This window comes from Procambarus clarkii, chromosome 67 (assembly GCF_040958095.1).
Source record: "Procambarus clarkii isolate CNS0578487 chromosome 67, FALCON_Pclarkii_2.0, whole genome shotgun sequence".
Taxonomy (NCBI): Eukaryota; Metazoa; Arthropoda; class Malacostraca; order Decapoda; family Cambaridae; genus Procambarus; species Procambarus clarkii.
Window position 1 is genome coordinate 12,066,040 of NC_091216.1, and position 18,242 is coordinate 12,084,281.

The 18,242-nt window shown below is 42.4% G+C and overlaps 1 protein-coding gene across 5 annotated transcripts in view; it reads left to right on the forward strand.

Annotated features, from left to right (window-relative positions):
- Positions 1 to 18,242, forward strand: part of LOC123767559 (uncharacterized) — a 456,074-nt gene that overhangs the window by 382,513 nt on the left and 55,319 nt on the right. For all 5 annotated transcript variants that reach the window (XM_045757296.2, XM_045757294.2, XM_045757300.2 and 2 more), the window contains one exon: positions 6,327 to 6,546. In XM_045757296.2, the coding sequence (XP_045613252.2) occupies positions 6,327 to 6,546 (220 nt within the window). The remainder of the gene's footprint in view (positions 1 to 6,326; positions 6,547 to 18,242) is intronic.

An 18,242-nucleotide genomic window follows, 5' to 3' on the forward strand; every position in this document is an offset into this window, starting at 1 on the left:
AATGATGCAACACTGTCCCTTGTAATGATGCAACACCGTCCCTTGTAATGATACAACACCACACCTTGTAATGATGCAACACCGTCCCTTGTAATGTTGCAACACCGTCCCTTGTAATGATGCAACACCGTCCCTTGTAATGATGCAACACTGTCCCTTGTAATGATGCAACACCACACCTTGTAATGATGCAACACTGTCCCTTGTAATGATGCAACACCACACCTTGTAATGATGCAACACCACACCTTGTAATGTTGCAACACCACACCTTGTAATGTTGCAACACCGTCCCTTGTAATGATGCAACACCGTCCTTTGTAATGATGCAACACCGTCCCTTGTAATGATGCAACACTGTCCCTTGTAATGATGCAACACCACACCTTGTAATGTTGCAACACCACACCTTGTAATGTTGCAACACCGTCCCTTGTAATGTTGCAACACCGTCCCTTGTAATGTTGCAACACCGTCCCTTGCAATGTTGCAACACCGTCCCTGGTAGTCTTGCTACACCGTCCCTTGTAATGTTGCAACACCGACCCTTGTAATGTTGCAACACCGTCCCTTGTAATGATGCAACACCGTCCCTTGTAATGATGCAACACCGTCCCTTGTAATGTTGCAACACCGTCCCTTGTAATGTTGCAACACCGTCCCTTGTAATGTTGCAACACCGTCCCTTGTAATGATGCAACACCGTCCCTTGTAATGATGCAACACCGTCCCTTGTAATGATGCAACACTGTCCCTTGTAATGATGCAACGCCACACCTTGTAATGATGCAACACCACACCTTGTAATGATGCAACACCGTCCCTTGTAATGTTGCAACACCGTCCCTTGTAATGATGCAACACCGTCCCTTGTAATGTTGCAACACCGTCCCTTGTAATGTTGCAACACCACACCTTGTAATGTTGCAACACCGTCCCTTCTAATGTTGCAACACCACACCTTGTAATTATGCAACACCGTCCCTTGTAATGTTGCTACACCGTCCCTTGTAATGATGCAACACCGTCCCTTGTAATGATGCAACACCGTCATTTGTGTTGTTGCAACACCGTCCCTTGTAATGTTGCAACACCAAACCTTGTATTGTTGCAACACCGTCCCTTCTAATGTTGCAACACCACACCTTGTAATTATGCAACACCGTCCCTTGTAATGTTGCTACACCGTCCCTTGTAATGATGCAACACCGTCCCTTGTAATGATGCAACACCGTCATTTGTGTTGTTGCAACACCGTCCCTTGTAATGTTGCAACACCACACCTTGTATTGTTGCAACACCGTCCCTTGTAATGTTGCTACACCGTCCCTTGTAATGATGCAACACCGTCCCTTGTGATGTTGCAACACCGTCCCTTGTAATGTTGCAACACCGACCCTTGTAATGTTGCAACACCGACCCTTGTAATGATGCAACACCGTCCCTTGTAATGATGCAACACCGTCCCTTGTAATGATGCAACACCACACCTTGTAATGATGCAACACCGTCCCTTGTAATGATGCAACACCGTCCCTTGTAATGATGCAACACCGTCCCTTGTAATGATGCAACACCGTCCCTTGTAATGATGCAACACCGTCCCTTGTAATGATGCAACACCGTCCCTTGTAATGATGCAACACCGTCCCTTGTAATGCTGCAACACCGACCCTTGTAATGATGCAACACCACACCTTGTAATGATGCAACACCGTCCCTTGTAATGATGCAACACTGTCCCTTGTAATGTTGCAACACCGTCCCTTGTAATGATGCAACACCGTCCCTTGTAATGATGCAACACCGTCCCTTGTAATGATGCAACACCGTCCCTTGTAATGATGCAACACCACACCTTGTAATGATGCAACACCGTCCCTTGTAATGATGCAACACCGTCCCTTGTAATGCTGCAACACCGTCCTTTGTAATGATGCAACACCGTCCCTTCTAATGATGCAACACCGTCCCTTGTAATGTTGCAACACCGTCCCTTGTAATGTTGCAACACCGTCCCTTGTAATGCTGCAACACCACACCTTGTAATGTTGCTACACCGTCCCTTGTAATGATGCAACACCGTCCCTTGTATTGTTGCAACACCGTCCCTTGTAATGCTGCAACACCACACCTTGTATTGTTGCAACACCGTCCCTTGTAATGTTGCAACACCGACCCTTGTAATGATGCAACACCGTCCCTTGTGTTGTTGCAACACCGTCCCTTGTAATGTTGCAACACCGACCCTTGTAATGTTGCAACACCGTCCCTTGTAATGTTGCAACACCGTCTCTTGTAATGATGCAACACCGTCCCTTGTAATGTTGCAACACCGTCCCTTGTAATGTTGCAACACCGTCTCTTGTAATGATGCAACACCGTCCCTTGTAATGTTGCAACACCGTCCCTTGTAATGTTGCAACACCGTCTCTTGTAATGATGCAACACCGTCCCTTGTAATGATGCAACACCGTCCCTTGTAATGATGCAACACCACACCTTGTAATGATGCAACACCGTCCCTTGTAATGATGCAACACCGTCCCTTGTAATGATGCAACACCGTCCCTTGTAATGATGCAACACCACACCTTGTAATGATGCAACACTGTCCCTTGTAATGTTGCAACACCGACCCTTGTAATGATGCAACACTGTCCCTTGTAATGATTCAACACCGTCCCTTGTAATGATGCAACACCGACCCTTGTAATGATGCAACACCGTCCCTTGTAATGATGCAACACCGTCCCTTGTAATGATGCAACACCGTCCCTTGTAATGATGCAACACCGACCCTTGTAATGATGCAACACCGTCTCTTGTAATGATGCAACACTGTCCCTTGTAATGTTGCCACACCGTCCCTTGTAATGATGCAACACCGTCCCTTGTAATGATGCAACACCAACCCTTGTAATGATGCAACACCGACCCTTGTAATGATGCAACACCGTCCCTTGTAATGATGCAACACCGTCCCTTGTAATGATGCAACACCACACCTTGTAATGATGCCACACCGTCCCTTGTAATGATGCAACACCGTCCCTTGTAATGATGCAACACCGACCCTTGTAATGATGCAACACCACACCTTGTAATGATGCAACACCGACCCTTGTAATGATGCAACACCACACCTTGTAATGATGCAACACCGACCCTTGTAATGATGCAACACCGACCCTTGTAATGTTGCAACACCGTCCCTTGTAATGTTGCAACACCGTCCCTTGTAATGATGCAACACCACACCTTGTAATGATGCAACACCGTCCCTTGTAATGTTGCAACACCGTCCCTTGTAATGATGCAACACCGACCCTTGTAATGATGCAACACCGACCCTTGTAATGATGCAACACCGTCCCTTGTAATGATGCAACACCGTCCCTTGTATTATTGCAACACCGTCCCTTGTATTGTTGCAACACCGTCCCTTCTAATGTTGCAACACCGTCCCTTGTAATGTTGCAACACCGACCCTTGTAATGATGCAACACCGTCCCTTGTAATGATGCAACACTGTCCCTTGTAATGTTGCAACACCGTCCCTTGTAGTGTTGCTACACCGTCCCTTGTAATGTTGCAACACCGTCCCTTGTAATGATGCAACACCGTCCCTTGTAATGTTGCAACACCGTCCCTTGTAATGATGCAACACCGTCCCTTGTAGTGTTGCTACACCGTCCCTTGTAATGTTGCAACACCGTCCCTTGTAGTGTTGCTACACCGTCCCTTGTAATGTTGCAACACCGTCCCTTGTAATGATGCAACACCGACCCTTGTAATGATGCAACACCGTCCCTTGTAATGATGCAACACCGACCCTTGTAATGATGCAACACCGTCCCTTGTAATGATGCAACACCGACCCTTGTAATGATGCAACACCGTCCCTTGTAATGATGCAACACCGTCCCTTGTAATGTTGCAACACCGTCCCTTGTAATGTTGCAACACCGACCCTTGTAATGTTGCAACACCGTCCCTTGTAATGTTGCAACACCGTCCCTTGTAATGATGCAACACCGTCCCTTGTAATGTTGCAACACCGTCCCTTGTAATGTTGCAACACCGTCCCTTGTAATGATGCAACACCGTCCCTTGTAATGATGCAACACCGTCCCTTGTAATGTTGCAACACCACACCTTGTAATGTTGCAACACCGTCCCTTGTAATGTTGCAACACCGTCCCTTGTAATGTTGCAACACCGACCCTTGTAATGATGCAACACCGACCCTTGTAATGTTGCAACACCACACCTTGTAATGTTACAACACCACACCTTGTAATGTTACAACACCACACCTTGTAATGTTGCAACACCGTCCCTTGTAATGTTGCAACACCGTCCCTTGTAATGTTGCAACACCGACCCTTGTAATGATGCAACACCGACCCTTGTAATGTTGCAACACCGTCCCTTGTAATGTTGCAACACCGTTCCTTGTAATGTTGCAACACCGACCCTTGTATTGCTGCAACACCGTCCCTTGTAATGTTGCAACACCACACCTTGTAATGCTGCAACACCACACCTTGTAATGGTGCAACACCACACCTTGTAATGTTACAACCCCACACCTTGTAATGTTGCAACACCACACCTTGTAATGTTACAACACCACACCTTGTAATGTTGCAACACCACACCTTGTAATGTTGCAACACCACACCTTGTAATGCTGCAACACCACACCTTGTAATGTTACAACCCCACACCTTGTAATGTTGCAACACCACACCTTGTAATGTTACAACCCCACACCTTGTAATGTTGCAACACCACACCTTGTAATGTTACAACACCACACCTTGTAATGTTGCAACACCACACCTTGTAATGTTACAACACCACACCTTGTAATGTTGCAACACCACACCTTGTAATGATGCATCCCAGGGCGACAGGTATCCGTTACATTTACATTTTCCCTACACACGTCACAGTGGACTCCCGAGACACGTGCTCGTCCCTGGGGGACTCCCGAGACACGTGCTCGTCCCTGGGGACTCCCGAGATACGTGCTCGTCCCTGGGGAACTCCCGAGATACGTGCTCGTCCCTGGGGGACTCCCGAGACACGTGCTCATCCCTGGGGACTCCCGAGACACGTGCTCGTCCCTGGGGACTCCCGAGACACGTGCTCGTCCCTGGGGACTCCCGAGACACGTGCTCGTCCCTGGGGGACTCCCGAGACACGTGCTCATCCCTGGGGACTCCCGAGACATGTGCTCGTCCCTGGGGACTCCCGAGACACGTGCTCGTCCCTGGGGGACTCCCGAGATACGTGCTCGTCCCTGGGGGACTCCCGAGACACGTGCTCATCCCTGGGGACTCCCGAGACACGTGCTCGTCCCTGGGGACTCCCGAGACACGTGCTCGTCCCTGGGGACTCCCGAGACACGTGCTCGTCCCTGGGGGACTCCCGAGATACGTGCTCGTCCCTGGGGACTCCCGAGACACGTGCTCGTCCCTGGGGACTCCCGAGACACGTGCTCGTCCCTGGGGACTCCCGAGACACGTGCTCGTCCCTGGGGACTCCCGAGACACGTGCTCGTCCCTGGGGGACTCCCGAGATACGTGCTCGTCACAGTGGACTCCCGAGACACGTGCTCATCCCTGCGGACTCCCGAGACACGTGCTCGTCCCTGGGGTCTCCCGAGACACGTGCTCGTCCCTGGGGACTCCCGAGACACGTGCTCGTCCCTGGGGACTCCCGAGACACGTGCTCGTCCCTGGGGACTCCCGAGACACGTGCTCGTCCCTGGGGACTCACGAGACACGTTCTCGTCCCTGGGGACTCCCGAGACACGTGCTCGTCCCTGGGGGACTCACGAGACACGTGCTCGTCCCTGGGGACTCCTGAGACACGTGCTCGTCCCTGGGGACTCCTACAACCGCCACACCACATCCAGAGGGAGTGACACTACTCATCCATGGAACGCATTCCCTACTTCATTTGTAAACAAAGATGGATGCCACCTGAGCAAGGGAGACCAGGAGTAACAACTCTTTTGTCTGAAGTGTCTTTGTCTCTTCTACCACATTTCCTTCATGTGTGTACAGTTAATGGACCACTAACATTACTTACAATTTCCTTCACCCATATTGCTGGGCAAGATTTCTGGAGCGTAGTTAGGAGAGTATTGATGACAGCCATCAAGCCCAAGGGTGTGTGTTCATGTCTGCCAGTGTGGTAATTGAGTGACTGTTGAAGATTAAGCCACCCAAGAGGTGGCACGGGCATGAGTAGCCCGTAAGGTGTGATGTGATTCTCGCCAATGTCTTAATACCGACTGTGTACCTCACCAGACCCACAGCATCCGTGCACGGTCAAAGCCTGTTCCGGGAGGTGCCGCTGGAGAGGACATGCAAGGATGCCTCGGTCAGCGAACACTTCTGCGCCTGCCAGCTGACGACGGAGGTGGACGCTACGGACAAGCGGCTCAAAACGGTCGGCCAGTTCGTGGTGCGACAGCTTAACAAAGGACTCAACGCTTTTCCTCAGTGCGTCCCGCTCAAGCTCGAGAGGGTGAGTATGTTATGACCTGCTTACAAATTTCTCTTAATATCTTTAATATTTATTGTATTATCTCGAGGTGTGACTGATAACACGTGTTGGTGTTATCAGTCGGTTGGTAAGGAAAAAATTATTATTGAACTTGATAAAAATTGATAACGCGTACAGAGAAAGTATTCATAGTGATATTGGAGCAAGAGACTATGAACCGGGCTTCACACAGGGAGAAGGAGGAGAGCTTACTGGGTGAGGCGGGGACAGGATCAGTTGATGATAGTAATTTATGCTTTCTTTATGGATACAAACTGAACGAGAAAGAGACATATGAAAACGGGAAAATGAAAAGGGTAAAAAATATGTCAGCACACTAATTAAAACATCGGCAAAGGTGAATGAATGTGGCAACATGGACAAAATGTTAGGAAATTATTAAAAAAAATAAGAAGCGCTATCGGCTCTTATGATATCCCTCAATAACGGGAAGAGCTCATAAGGAAAGTGTTCCAATAGCAACAAACAATGATTTTTTTCTGCACAACTTTATAGTTATATATACGGGGTAAATTTCCAACTGATCCCCTGCAAAAGATCTTGCATATCATCCATTTTCTTCTTCGTACTAAAGTGTTCCATTTCCACACAAGATACTTCCAGTGTATTATGCTTGGTAAAGTGTGGTATTTCTCACGTTCAGTGTTGGCACAAATTTCTGAAAATTGTATTCGTTGCAGAGCTTCTGTAGTTATAACCAAACCGTCACTCGTCTCGAATAGTGACTGCCTTTTGGTACAGTCACAGACATGTTTGGACCAAATACTTCAGTCTCCATCGGTGCTTCAACAATACCGCCGTCCTCCAGTTACTGGCCTAAGCTGTTAATGAAACATTTTGTTGTGTAGAAGGAACCCATACCAAGAAAAATATTTTCAAAGTCAGAAAGAAACAAGAGCTGAAGTTCCTTGGCGATAAGATAACCAACCTCGTCACTCCAAAAGCCCCACAAGCCTCATTTACCTGCACCATTGCATCTTGAAAGCTCACCATTGTTGTGTACACAGAGCAGGATAAGTGACATATATCAGGATAAGGAAGAATGAGAACAATTGCTGAAAGGCGTTTTAAAGAATGCTTTTCTACTTCAAGAGAGTTAAAAGCATTTCATTACTGACACGGTTTGTGAAAAAGTGGCATTTTGGAAGTTATAAGCACAAAAATCGTCCCAGTGACCATATGCAACCAATTCATGATTTTGGCTCCTCTTCCTTAAGGTTTGATAAATGGTAAAAGTTTTAGTAACTCAAAGAGATAATTTCAGCATCTTCTGGAGCTTGCCAGTCACACACACACACAATGTGTGTGTGTGTGTGTGTGTGTGTGTGTGTGTGTGTGTGTGTGTGTGTGTGTGTGTGTGTGTGTGTGTGTGTGTGTGACTGGCAAGCTCCAGAAGATGCTGAAATTATCTCTTTGAGTTACTAAAACTTTAGGCGGGATCCAAGAGTCAATGCTCGATCCTGCAAGCACATATAGGTGAGTACACACACACACACACACACACACACACACACACACACACACACACACACACACATATCTTCCCCCTTCACTTGACCCCCCACCCCTCATCCCAGTATCCTCTGCAACCCTGGTATCCACCTAACAAATCCTCACACCCATGGCACAGCTTCCTCCACCAGCAGAACATTCATCAAGGAGGAGATTTGAGAAGGGACAGAAGAAAGTGAGCCTCAAGGCAATGTACACTAACATAGACGGTATTACAAATAAAGCACATGAACTTGGAGAATGGGTACTAGAGGAAAACCCAGACATAATAGCTCTCACAGAAACAAAGCTGACGAAAACAATAACAAATGCAGTGTTCCCACAGGACTATTATGTTATGAGGAAAGAAAGAGAAGGAAGAGGTGGGGGTGGTGTAGCTCTGCTGGTAAGAAAAGGCTGGGATTTCGAGGAATTGGTTGTTCAGGGCTGTGAAGGTTTCAGTGCATAATAGGAACAATAACAACTGGAGAGCAAAAAATTATAGTCGTAGTCATATATAATCCACCACCAAATGACAGAAGACCCAGACAGGAATATGATAGAAACAATATGGCCACCATTAACATAATGGAGAGAGCAGCTTCTGTTGCTAGCAGGAATGGATCTGGACTACTAATCATGGGAGACTTTAACCATGGGAACATAGATTGGGAGAACAGAGACCCGCATGGAGGACCAGAAACATGGAGAGCTAAGCTGCTGGACGTGGCAACAAGAAACTTTCTAAGCCAGCACATCAAGGATCCAACGAGAATGAGAGGAGAGGATGAACCAGCAATGCTTGATCTAATATTTACCCTACATGAGTGGGATATAAGGGAAGTCAAGATGGAAGCGCCCTTGGGAATGAGTGATCACTGTGTATTGAACTTTGAGTACCTGGTAGAGCTAGGAATTATCCCCCCAAAAAAAGAACTAGGAAACAAAAGGCTGGCATACCGAAAGGGAAATTATGAGGAGATGAGAAGCTTCCTAAGGGAAATACCTTGGGACACAGACCTCAGAGCTAAGTCTGTACAAGATATGATGGACTATGTCACCCAAAAGTGTCAGGAGGCAGTAAGCAGATACATCCCGGCCCAAAAGGAAAAATCCGAGAAGCAAAAGAAGAATCCATGGTATAATAGGGCATGTATGGAAGCAAAGGTACTGAACAGAAGGGCGTGGAGGAACTTCCGGAATAACAGAACACCAGAAAGCAGAGAGAGATACCAGAGAACCAGGAATGAGTATGTCAGGGTGAGAAGAGAAGCAGAGAAAAGTTATGAAAATGATATAGCAAACAAAGCCAAGACCGAACCAAAGCTACTCCACAGTCATATCAGAAGGAAAACAACAGTGAAAGAACAGGTAGTGAAACTTAGAACACGCGAGGACAAGTATACAGAGAATGACAAAGAGGTGTGTGATGTACTCAACAAGAGGTTCCAAGAGGTCTTCACAACAGAACAAGGTGAGGTCACTGTACTAGGAGAAAGGGAAGTAAACTAGGCGGCCTTGGAAGAGTTTGAAATTACGAGAGAGGAGGTCAAGAGACACCTGCTGGACCTGGATAAAATAAATAAATAAATGTTTATTTAGGTAAGGTACATACATACAAGAGATTTTTACAAAGATTGGTGGACTTATAGATAGAGCTAGTACATACAATGCCTAAAGCTACTATTACACAAAGCGTTTCGGACATGTTAGAAAGGCTGTTGGTCCAGACGGGATCTCGCCATGGGTACTGAAAGAGTGTGCAGAGGCACTTTGCTTGCCACTCTCCATAGTGTATAGTAGGTCACTGGAGACGGGAGACCTACCAGAAATATGGAAGACGGTGAATGTGGTCCCAATATACAAAAAGGGCGACAGGCAAGAGGCACTGAACTACAGGCCAGTGTCCTTAACTTGTATACCATGCAAGGTGATGGAGAAGATCGTGAGAAAAAACCTGGTAGCTCATCTGGAGAGAAGGGACTTCGTGACAAATCGACAACATGGGTTCAGGGAGGGTAAATCTTGCCTGACTGGCTTAATAGAATTCTATGACCAGGTAACACAGATTAAGCAAGAAAGAGAGGGCTGGGCGGACTGCATTTTCTTGGATTGTCGGAAAGCCTTTGACACAGTACCGCATAAGAGGCTGGTACATAAGCTGGAGAGACAGGCAGGTGTAGCTGGTAAGGTGCTCCAGTGAATAGGAAGCAGAGAGTTACGGTGAGGGGTGAGACCTCCGATTGGCGTGAAGTCACCAGTGGAGTCCCACAGGGCTCTGTACTCGGTCCTATCTTGTTTCTGATATATGTAAATGATCTCCCGGAGGGTATAGATTCATTTCTCTCAATGTTTGCGGACGATGCCAAAATTATGAGAAGGATTAAGACAGAAGAGGACTGTTTGAGGCCTCAAGAAGACCTAGACAAACTGCAGGAATGGTCGAACAAGTGGTTGTTAGAGTTTAACCCAACCAAATGTAATATAATGAAGATAGGTGCAGGGAGCAGGAGGCCAAATACAAGGTATTATCTGGGAGAGGAAATTCTTCAGGAGTCAGAGAAAGAAAAAGACTTGGGAGTTGATATCACGCCAGACCTGTCTCCTGCAGCGCATATCAAGAGGATAACATCAGCGGCATATGCCAGGCTGGCCAACATACGAACGGCATTCAGAAATTTGTGTAAAGAATCATTCAGAACTTTGTATACCACATATGTCAGGCCAATCCTGGAGTATGCAGCCCCAGCATGGAGTCCGTAAATAGTCAAGGATAAGACTAAACTGGAAAAGGTTCAAAGATTTGCCACCAGACTAGTACCCGAGCTGAGAGGTATGAGCTACGAGGAGAGACTACGGGAATTAAACCTCACTTTGCTGGAAGACAGAAGAGTTAGGGGGGACATGATCACCACATTCAAGATTCTCAAGGGAATTGATAGGGTAGATAAAGACAGGCTATTTAACACAAGGGGCACACGCACAAGGGGACACAGGTGGAAACTGAGCGCCCAAATGAGCCACAGAGATATTAGAAAGAACTTTTTTAGTGTCAGAGTGGTTGACAAATGGAATGCATTAGGAAGTGATGTGGCTGACTCCATACACAGTTTCAAGTGTAGATATGATAGAGCCCAATAGGCTCAGGAATCTGTACACCTGTTGATTGACGGTTGAGAGGCGGGACCAAAGAGCCAGAGCTCAACCCCCGCAAGCACAACTAGGTGAGTACACACACACACACACACATATATATATATATATATATATATATATATATATATATATATATATATATATATATATATATATATATATATATATATATATATATATATATATATATATATATATATGTCGTACCTAGTAGCCAGAACGCACTTCTCAGCCTACTATGCAAGGCCCGATTTACCTAATAAGCCAAGTTTTCATGAATTAATGTTTTTTCGACTACCTAACCTACCTAACCTAACCTAACCTAACTTTTTCGGCTACCTAACCTAACCTAACCTATAAAGATAGGTTAGGTTAGGTTAGGTAGGGTTGGTTGGGTTCGGTCATATATCTACGTTAATTTAAACTCCAATAAAAAAAAATTTACCTCATACATAATGAAATGGGTAGCTTTATCATTTCATAAGAAAAAAATTAGAGAAAATAAATTAATTCTGGAAAACTTGGCTTATTAAGCAAATCGGGCCTTGCATAGTAGGCTGAGAAGTGCGTTCTGGCTACTAGGTACGACATATATATATATATATATATATATATATATATATATATATATATATATATATATATATATATATATGTCGTACCTAGTAGCCAGAACGCACTTCTCAGCCTACTATGCAAGGCCCGATTTGCCTAATAAACCAAGTTTTCATTAATTAATTGTTTTTCGACTACCTAACCTACCTAACCTAACCTAACCTACCTTTTTGGGCTACCTAACCAAACCTAACCTATAAAGATAGGTTAGGTTAGGTTAGGTAGGGTTGGTTAGGTTCGGTCATATATCTACGTTAATTTTAACTCCAATAAAAAAAAATTGACCTCATACATAATGAAATGGGTAGCTTTATCATTTCATAAGAAAAAAATTAGAGAAAATATATTAATTCAGGAAAACTTGGCTTATTAGGCAAATCGGGCCTTGCATAGTAGGCTGAGAAGTGCGTTCTGGCTACTAGGTACGACATATATATATATATATATATATATATATATATATATATATATATATATATATATATATATATATATATATATATATATATGTCGTACCTAGTAGCCAGAACGCACTTCTCAGCCTACTATGCAGTAGTGGGATTGATGACTACGACGTGCTATTTTCATTTTTTCCAAAGCACGTCATAGCTTCAGGGGTTTTTGATAGCTACGACGTGCGATTTTCATTTTTTCCAAAGCATGTCGTAGCTTCAGGGGTTTTTGATAGCTACGACCGGCTTTTTTCATTTTTTCCAAAGCCGGTCGTAGCTTCATGGGTTTTTCCTGTTTTTTTTTCCCTATGTCGGTCATGGCATCTGGGGTTTTTCCTGTTTTTTTTTTTTTCCTAAGCCTGTCGTAGCATCATGGGTTTTTGTGAATTTTTTTGTTCCTATGCTGGTCTTAGCATCATAGTTTTTTGTTCCTATGCCGGTCGTAGCATCATAGTTTTTTGTTCCTAGGGATTAAAAAGCTGGTCCCTGGCATCCCCAAATTTCGTTGGCTTAGTGACCCTGCACAGACATTGCTAATGGTCAATGACGTCACCAGCTAGCCGCTCAGCATTCCTGCACCGGCATGTTCAAGGGGATTAAAAAGCCTGTCGTAGCATCATGAGTTTTGCGATACAACAGTATCCTTGAAACCTAATATAAAATACCATCATCCCTAGTCTATTTTTAATTTCATATTTACTTCTAACCATCGCCCATTACATTCATCAAAGGGAAACAAGTATGTGAGGGAAGAACATAACTTCAGCACTGCAAGAAGTTATGTGTGTATTTTCAAGTTCGTCCCCTGCTGCCTGTATTTACCCAGGTCTTTTTCCTAAATATAAAACTTATCCAATTCATTCCTATTCTGTTTCATGTTGATACGTATAATAGGTTATAAATATTCCCCTTTAGTATGACCATTCAGTCACACCTCTATCATGTCACCCCTATTTCTTCTTCTTCGTCGTCGTTCTAGAGAATGTAATTTGAGCTATGACAATCTTTCTTGAAGGATCGTTTATTATGCATAGGGCAAAAAACAGTAACCCTGAAACCTAATGTAAAATACCATTAACCCTAGACTATTTTAAATTTCCTATTTACTTCCAACCATCGGTCATTGCATGAAACAAAAGGGAAGCAGCACTGCAAGAAGTTATTTGTGTATTTTTCCAGTTCTTCCCCTGTTACCTATATTCACCCAGGTCTTTTTCCTAAATATATAAGTTATCCAATTCATTCCTGTTCTGTTTCATGTTGATACGTATAATGGGTCATAAATATTCCCCTTTACTATGACCATTCAGTCACACGTCTATCATGTCACCCCTATTTCTTCTTCATCATCGTCATTCTAGAGAATGTAATTTGAGCTTTGAGCTTGGACAATCTTTCTTGAAGGATCGTTTATTATGCATAGGGCAAAAAATAATATGAAAAAACTGCTATCAGTCGTTTATATGAAAAACAGAGCCCTGGGCATTGGTGATTTCAATGCGTTTTCAGTAGTAACCAATATTGTCCTTAACCTCACACACGTCTCACATTCGCTCAAAACATACCTCCCACACCTTGCTATGGCATATAACAAATAAAAAAATCTCATTCAGTAAAAGCTAGCCTCTCATATTTTAAAATAAGGCCTTCTGCGGCGCGAGGCGCGCTAAATGCGGATCCCAGGAGGTTCACACATAAGTGTGAACTCTTAATCTAGCTTAATACCTCACCTATACTCTGTGCTTCATCAAAGTTGATATTCAGCTACAATAGCTCGTATTTTCGCTCGTTGCTTATATTTTCTGTTATTCATGAACCCGATCAAACCTTCCTAACCTAACCTAACCTAACATATTATTTATAACAAACAAATACATTCTACAGACCAGTTATTGTTGTTGTTTAGTGACATCGTGAAAAGCGAACTCAGGTATAGGGATAAGGTGTTGCTGGCCATTAGCACATAGGTGTGAAGGTATTACAGTACCTTACTGGTCAACTATGTATGACGTCACCAGACAACCAATGCTACCTTTGGCGTCCTACTGGCATGTGTATTTAATGTTATTATTCAAAAATGACTAGACTAACCATCCCCACCTAACCTAATCAGAGGACTAAGAACATACATTTTAGTCATCCACAACTGTAATCATTATTCAGTGATAAGTTCAAAAGTATAACAGAAGCCCAAATGTCGTACTGCAATTTAAGCAGAATCGTACATCTGGCAGCATAGCAGGTGAGCTGAACATAAGAATAAAGGTAACTGCAGAGGTCCTATTGGCCCATACGAGGCAGCTCCAATATATTTCCACCCAATCTCATTCATGTCCACCCTATGCTTAAAACAACCAAGGGATCCCACTTAAAGTATTAGTTTACAACAATAGTTTTAATAAATAGCTCTTATTCTAGTTTTATACACAACAGCAATTATGAAACCCTATAGCTAGATATTCTACTATAATCCACAAGTAGTTACCACACATCTGGCAGTACAGCGGATTAGTGGCTGTGTTCATAGGCTAGTCAACTGTACTCACATCCATCAAATAGATATCCAAATGTCGCACCTCAATTCATCCATCTAGCAACTCAGCTGGATGTTAGCCACTATATTCATAGGCTAATCATTTCTACACCTCAAAAAATCCTAGTCTTGCTACACAAATCAGGTGACTTGTTTCTAAACCAACAGTCGCAAATACAATCATGCATACCTACACATACTTCAAAACCTATGCATTCATAGAGAATAGCCTAGTTTTTTGGCCACCATTTCCCCATTAATCAGATGTAATTTATGCCATACACACAGAAAATACAGCATTTACACACCAAATATGCCATTTATGCACAAAATATATTATTTACACTCAAAATATGCCATCACATAAAAAAATATGACATTTTCATACAAAATATGTCAGTTGCATAAAAAAATATACCATTTACACAATATTGCATGTACACTCAGAGTATGACATTTACACAAAGTACGGTATTTTGCACAAATATATCAAAAGTCTTATGCATTTAGACAATCAAAAATGCGCTTTCACTAAAATTACACAATTTCACAAACATAATTTTCACAAAATACCCACACATTGTCTCATAAACCAAAATATACTTACACCATGGAGATCTATTTTATCAGATTACAGAGCTTACACAAAATACACAATTTTCACACACAAATACAGTTGCACCAGTTCCACTTCAACAAATTAAAAACACAACTTGCATAAATGCACTATTATCACAAAAATTATTATAAAACATGGACGATTATTACACAGTTTGTGTAATTATTTTACATCTTTGCACAATTAATACAAGAAAACTTGCTATATAATTACTCAGCTTGCACAATGACAATCAATACACAAAGGTATAAATAAACAATTCGTCCATATGCAATTACACAACATGCGCAATTAATACACAACTTATACAAATATTACACATCTTTCATAATTATTACACAACTTGTACAAATGCATATCTAGCACAAATACGTACAATACATAACTACCCCAAATATGAAAATACACAACTAGCATAAATACAATTGCGGCATTTACACAACTTGCTCAAAAATATAATCAATACACAACTTACCAAAATATGAACAATACATAACTAGCACATATTCATTAAATACACAACTAAGCAATTTCCGCAAATACACATACAAAACATATACAATTAATACATACAACTTGCACAAAACAATACACAATTTATAGAAATATAATCAATACATAATTGCAGTAATCATACAACTTATACAAAATACATAATCTGCACAATTAATACACAAGTATATTAATTGTGCTATATATGTACAAACACAACCAACTAGGACAAACAATACACAATTTGCATGATATTTTTCTGGGTATATTTAGGACATTAATTATAATATGCTGAGTTTAACCAACTCCCCAAAAGTCAGAATTTCACATATAAAAATGGTTCATATGACTTCCGATGAGCTCAATATATAACACATTCTTTTTCCATTAAGATATCAACATTATTAGTGCTAAACTATTCATCTAACATATGTCCACTGTTTTTATGTCTTATTAATACCTTCCTTGTTACATCCTCTCCAATCAGACCACCCATATTTATGTATTTATTCAAACCATCTAACAGACTTATTTGTTCTAGCCTTAGTTATGTTAGGGCAGGTGGGGTTAGGCGAAGTCAGTATTGTCTATGATAATTTTAGACAAATTTGCTATATCTTATCAAAATGCATCTCGTTAAAACTTAAATTCATCGAAATCTATTAAAAATATACTTATACTACGCAAATTTGACTAAATTCAACCTAGCTAAACTTACTAAATATGAGCATCCCATATCCTCACATACAAGCCTATGTCGCCTCTGTCCATACATTATATGAGTCTGCCATATAGCACGAACCCCAAATAGGAAAATTTACACTATTTCATAAACATACTAGTTCATTAGCCTAAGATATTATATATGTCCTTCCCTACACGACCTCACCTAACCTGACCTAGCATATCCAACCCTGGATTTAGTTCAAGTTGGCGAAATTTATGCTATGCCACCTAAATTTCACCAAATTTAAGGCAATTTCCACCAAATATACCCAAATATTGCGTAGCATAGCACTGCCAAAGCCCATTTTCTCCTATTCCATACTACCCTACACAACCTCACCTAACCTGACCTAGCATATCCAAACCTGGATTTGGTTAAAGTTGGCGAAATTTATGCTATGCCACCTAAATTACACCTAATTGAAGGCAATTTCCACCAAATATACCCAAATGTTGTGTATCATAGCATCGCCAAAGCCCATTTTCTCCTATTCCATACTACCCTACACAACCTCACCTAACCTGACCTAGCATATCCAAACCTGGATTTGGTTAAAGTCGACGAAATTTTTGCTATGCCACCTAAATTCGACCAAATATACCCAAATGTTGTGTATCATAGCATCGCCAAAGTCCATTTTTACCTACATTTTCTCCTATTCCATCCTACCCTACACAACCTCACCTAACCTATCCTAGCATATCCAAACCTAGATTTGGTTAAAGTCTGCAAAATTTAAGCTATCCCACCTAAATTCTATCTAATTTAAGGCAATTCCCACCAAATATATCCAAATGTTCTGTATCACAGCACTGCCAAAGCCCATTTTTACCTACATTTTCTCCCATTCCATCCTACCCTACGCAACCTTACCTAACCTATCCTAACATATCCAAACCTAGATTTGGTTAAAGTCGGCGAAATTTAAGTTATCCCATATAAATTTGACCTAATTTAAGACAATTCCCACCAAATATACCCAAAAATGTTTTTGGAACATAGCACGGCCAAAGCTCATTTTAGCTGAGTTTTCATCTATTCCAACCTGCCCTAGACAACCCTACCCATCCTCTCCTGGCATATCCAAAGTCAGATTTGCTTATAGTTGGCAAAAAATTTATGCCTTTCCCACCTAAATTTAACCTAATTTAAGCCAATTTCCACCGAATATACCCCAATGTTTTGTATCTTAGCATGGCCAAAGTTCATTTCACCCAAGTTTTCACCTATTCCATCTTACCTTACACAGCCATACCTAACCTGACCTAGCATATCCCAAGCTAGATTTGATTAGAGTTCGTGAAATTTATGCCTACTCGCCTAAATTCAACCTAATTTAAGACAATTTCTACCCAATATACCCAAAATGTTTTGTTACATAGCTCAGCCAAAGACCATTTTAGCTAAGTTTTCACATATTCCAACCTACCCTACATAGCCTTACCTATCCCTGACCTAGCAGATTTGATTAAAGTTTGGGAAATTTAAGCTATCGCCATCAAATTGGAGACAATTTCCACCAAATATGCCTAAATGTTGTGTATCATAGCACAGCCAAAACCCATTTTACCC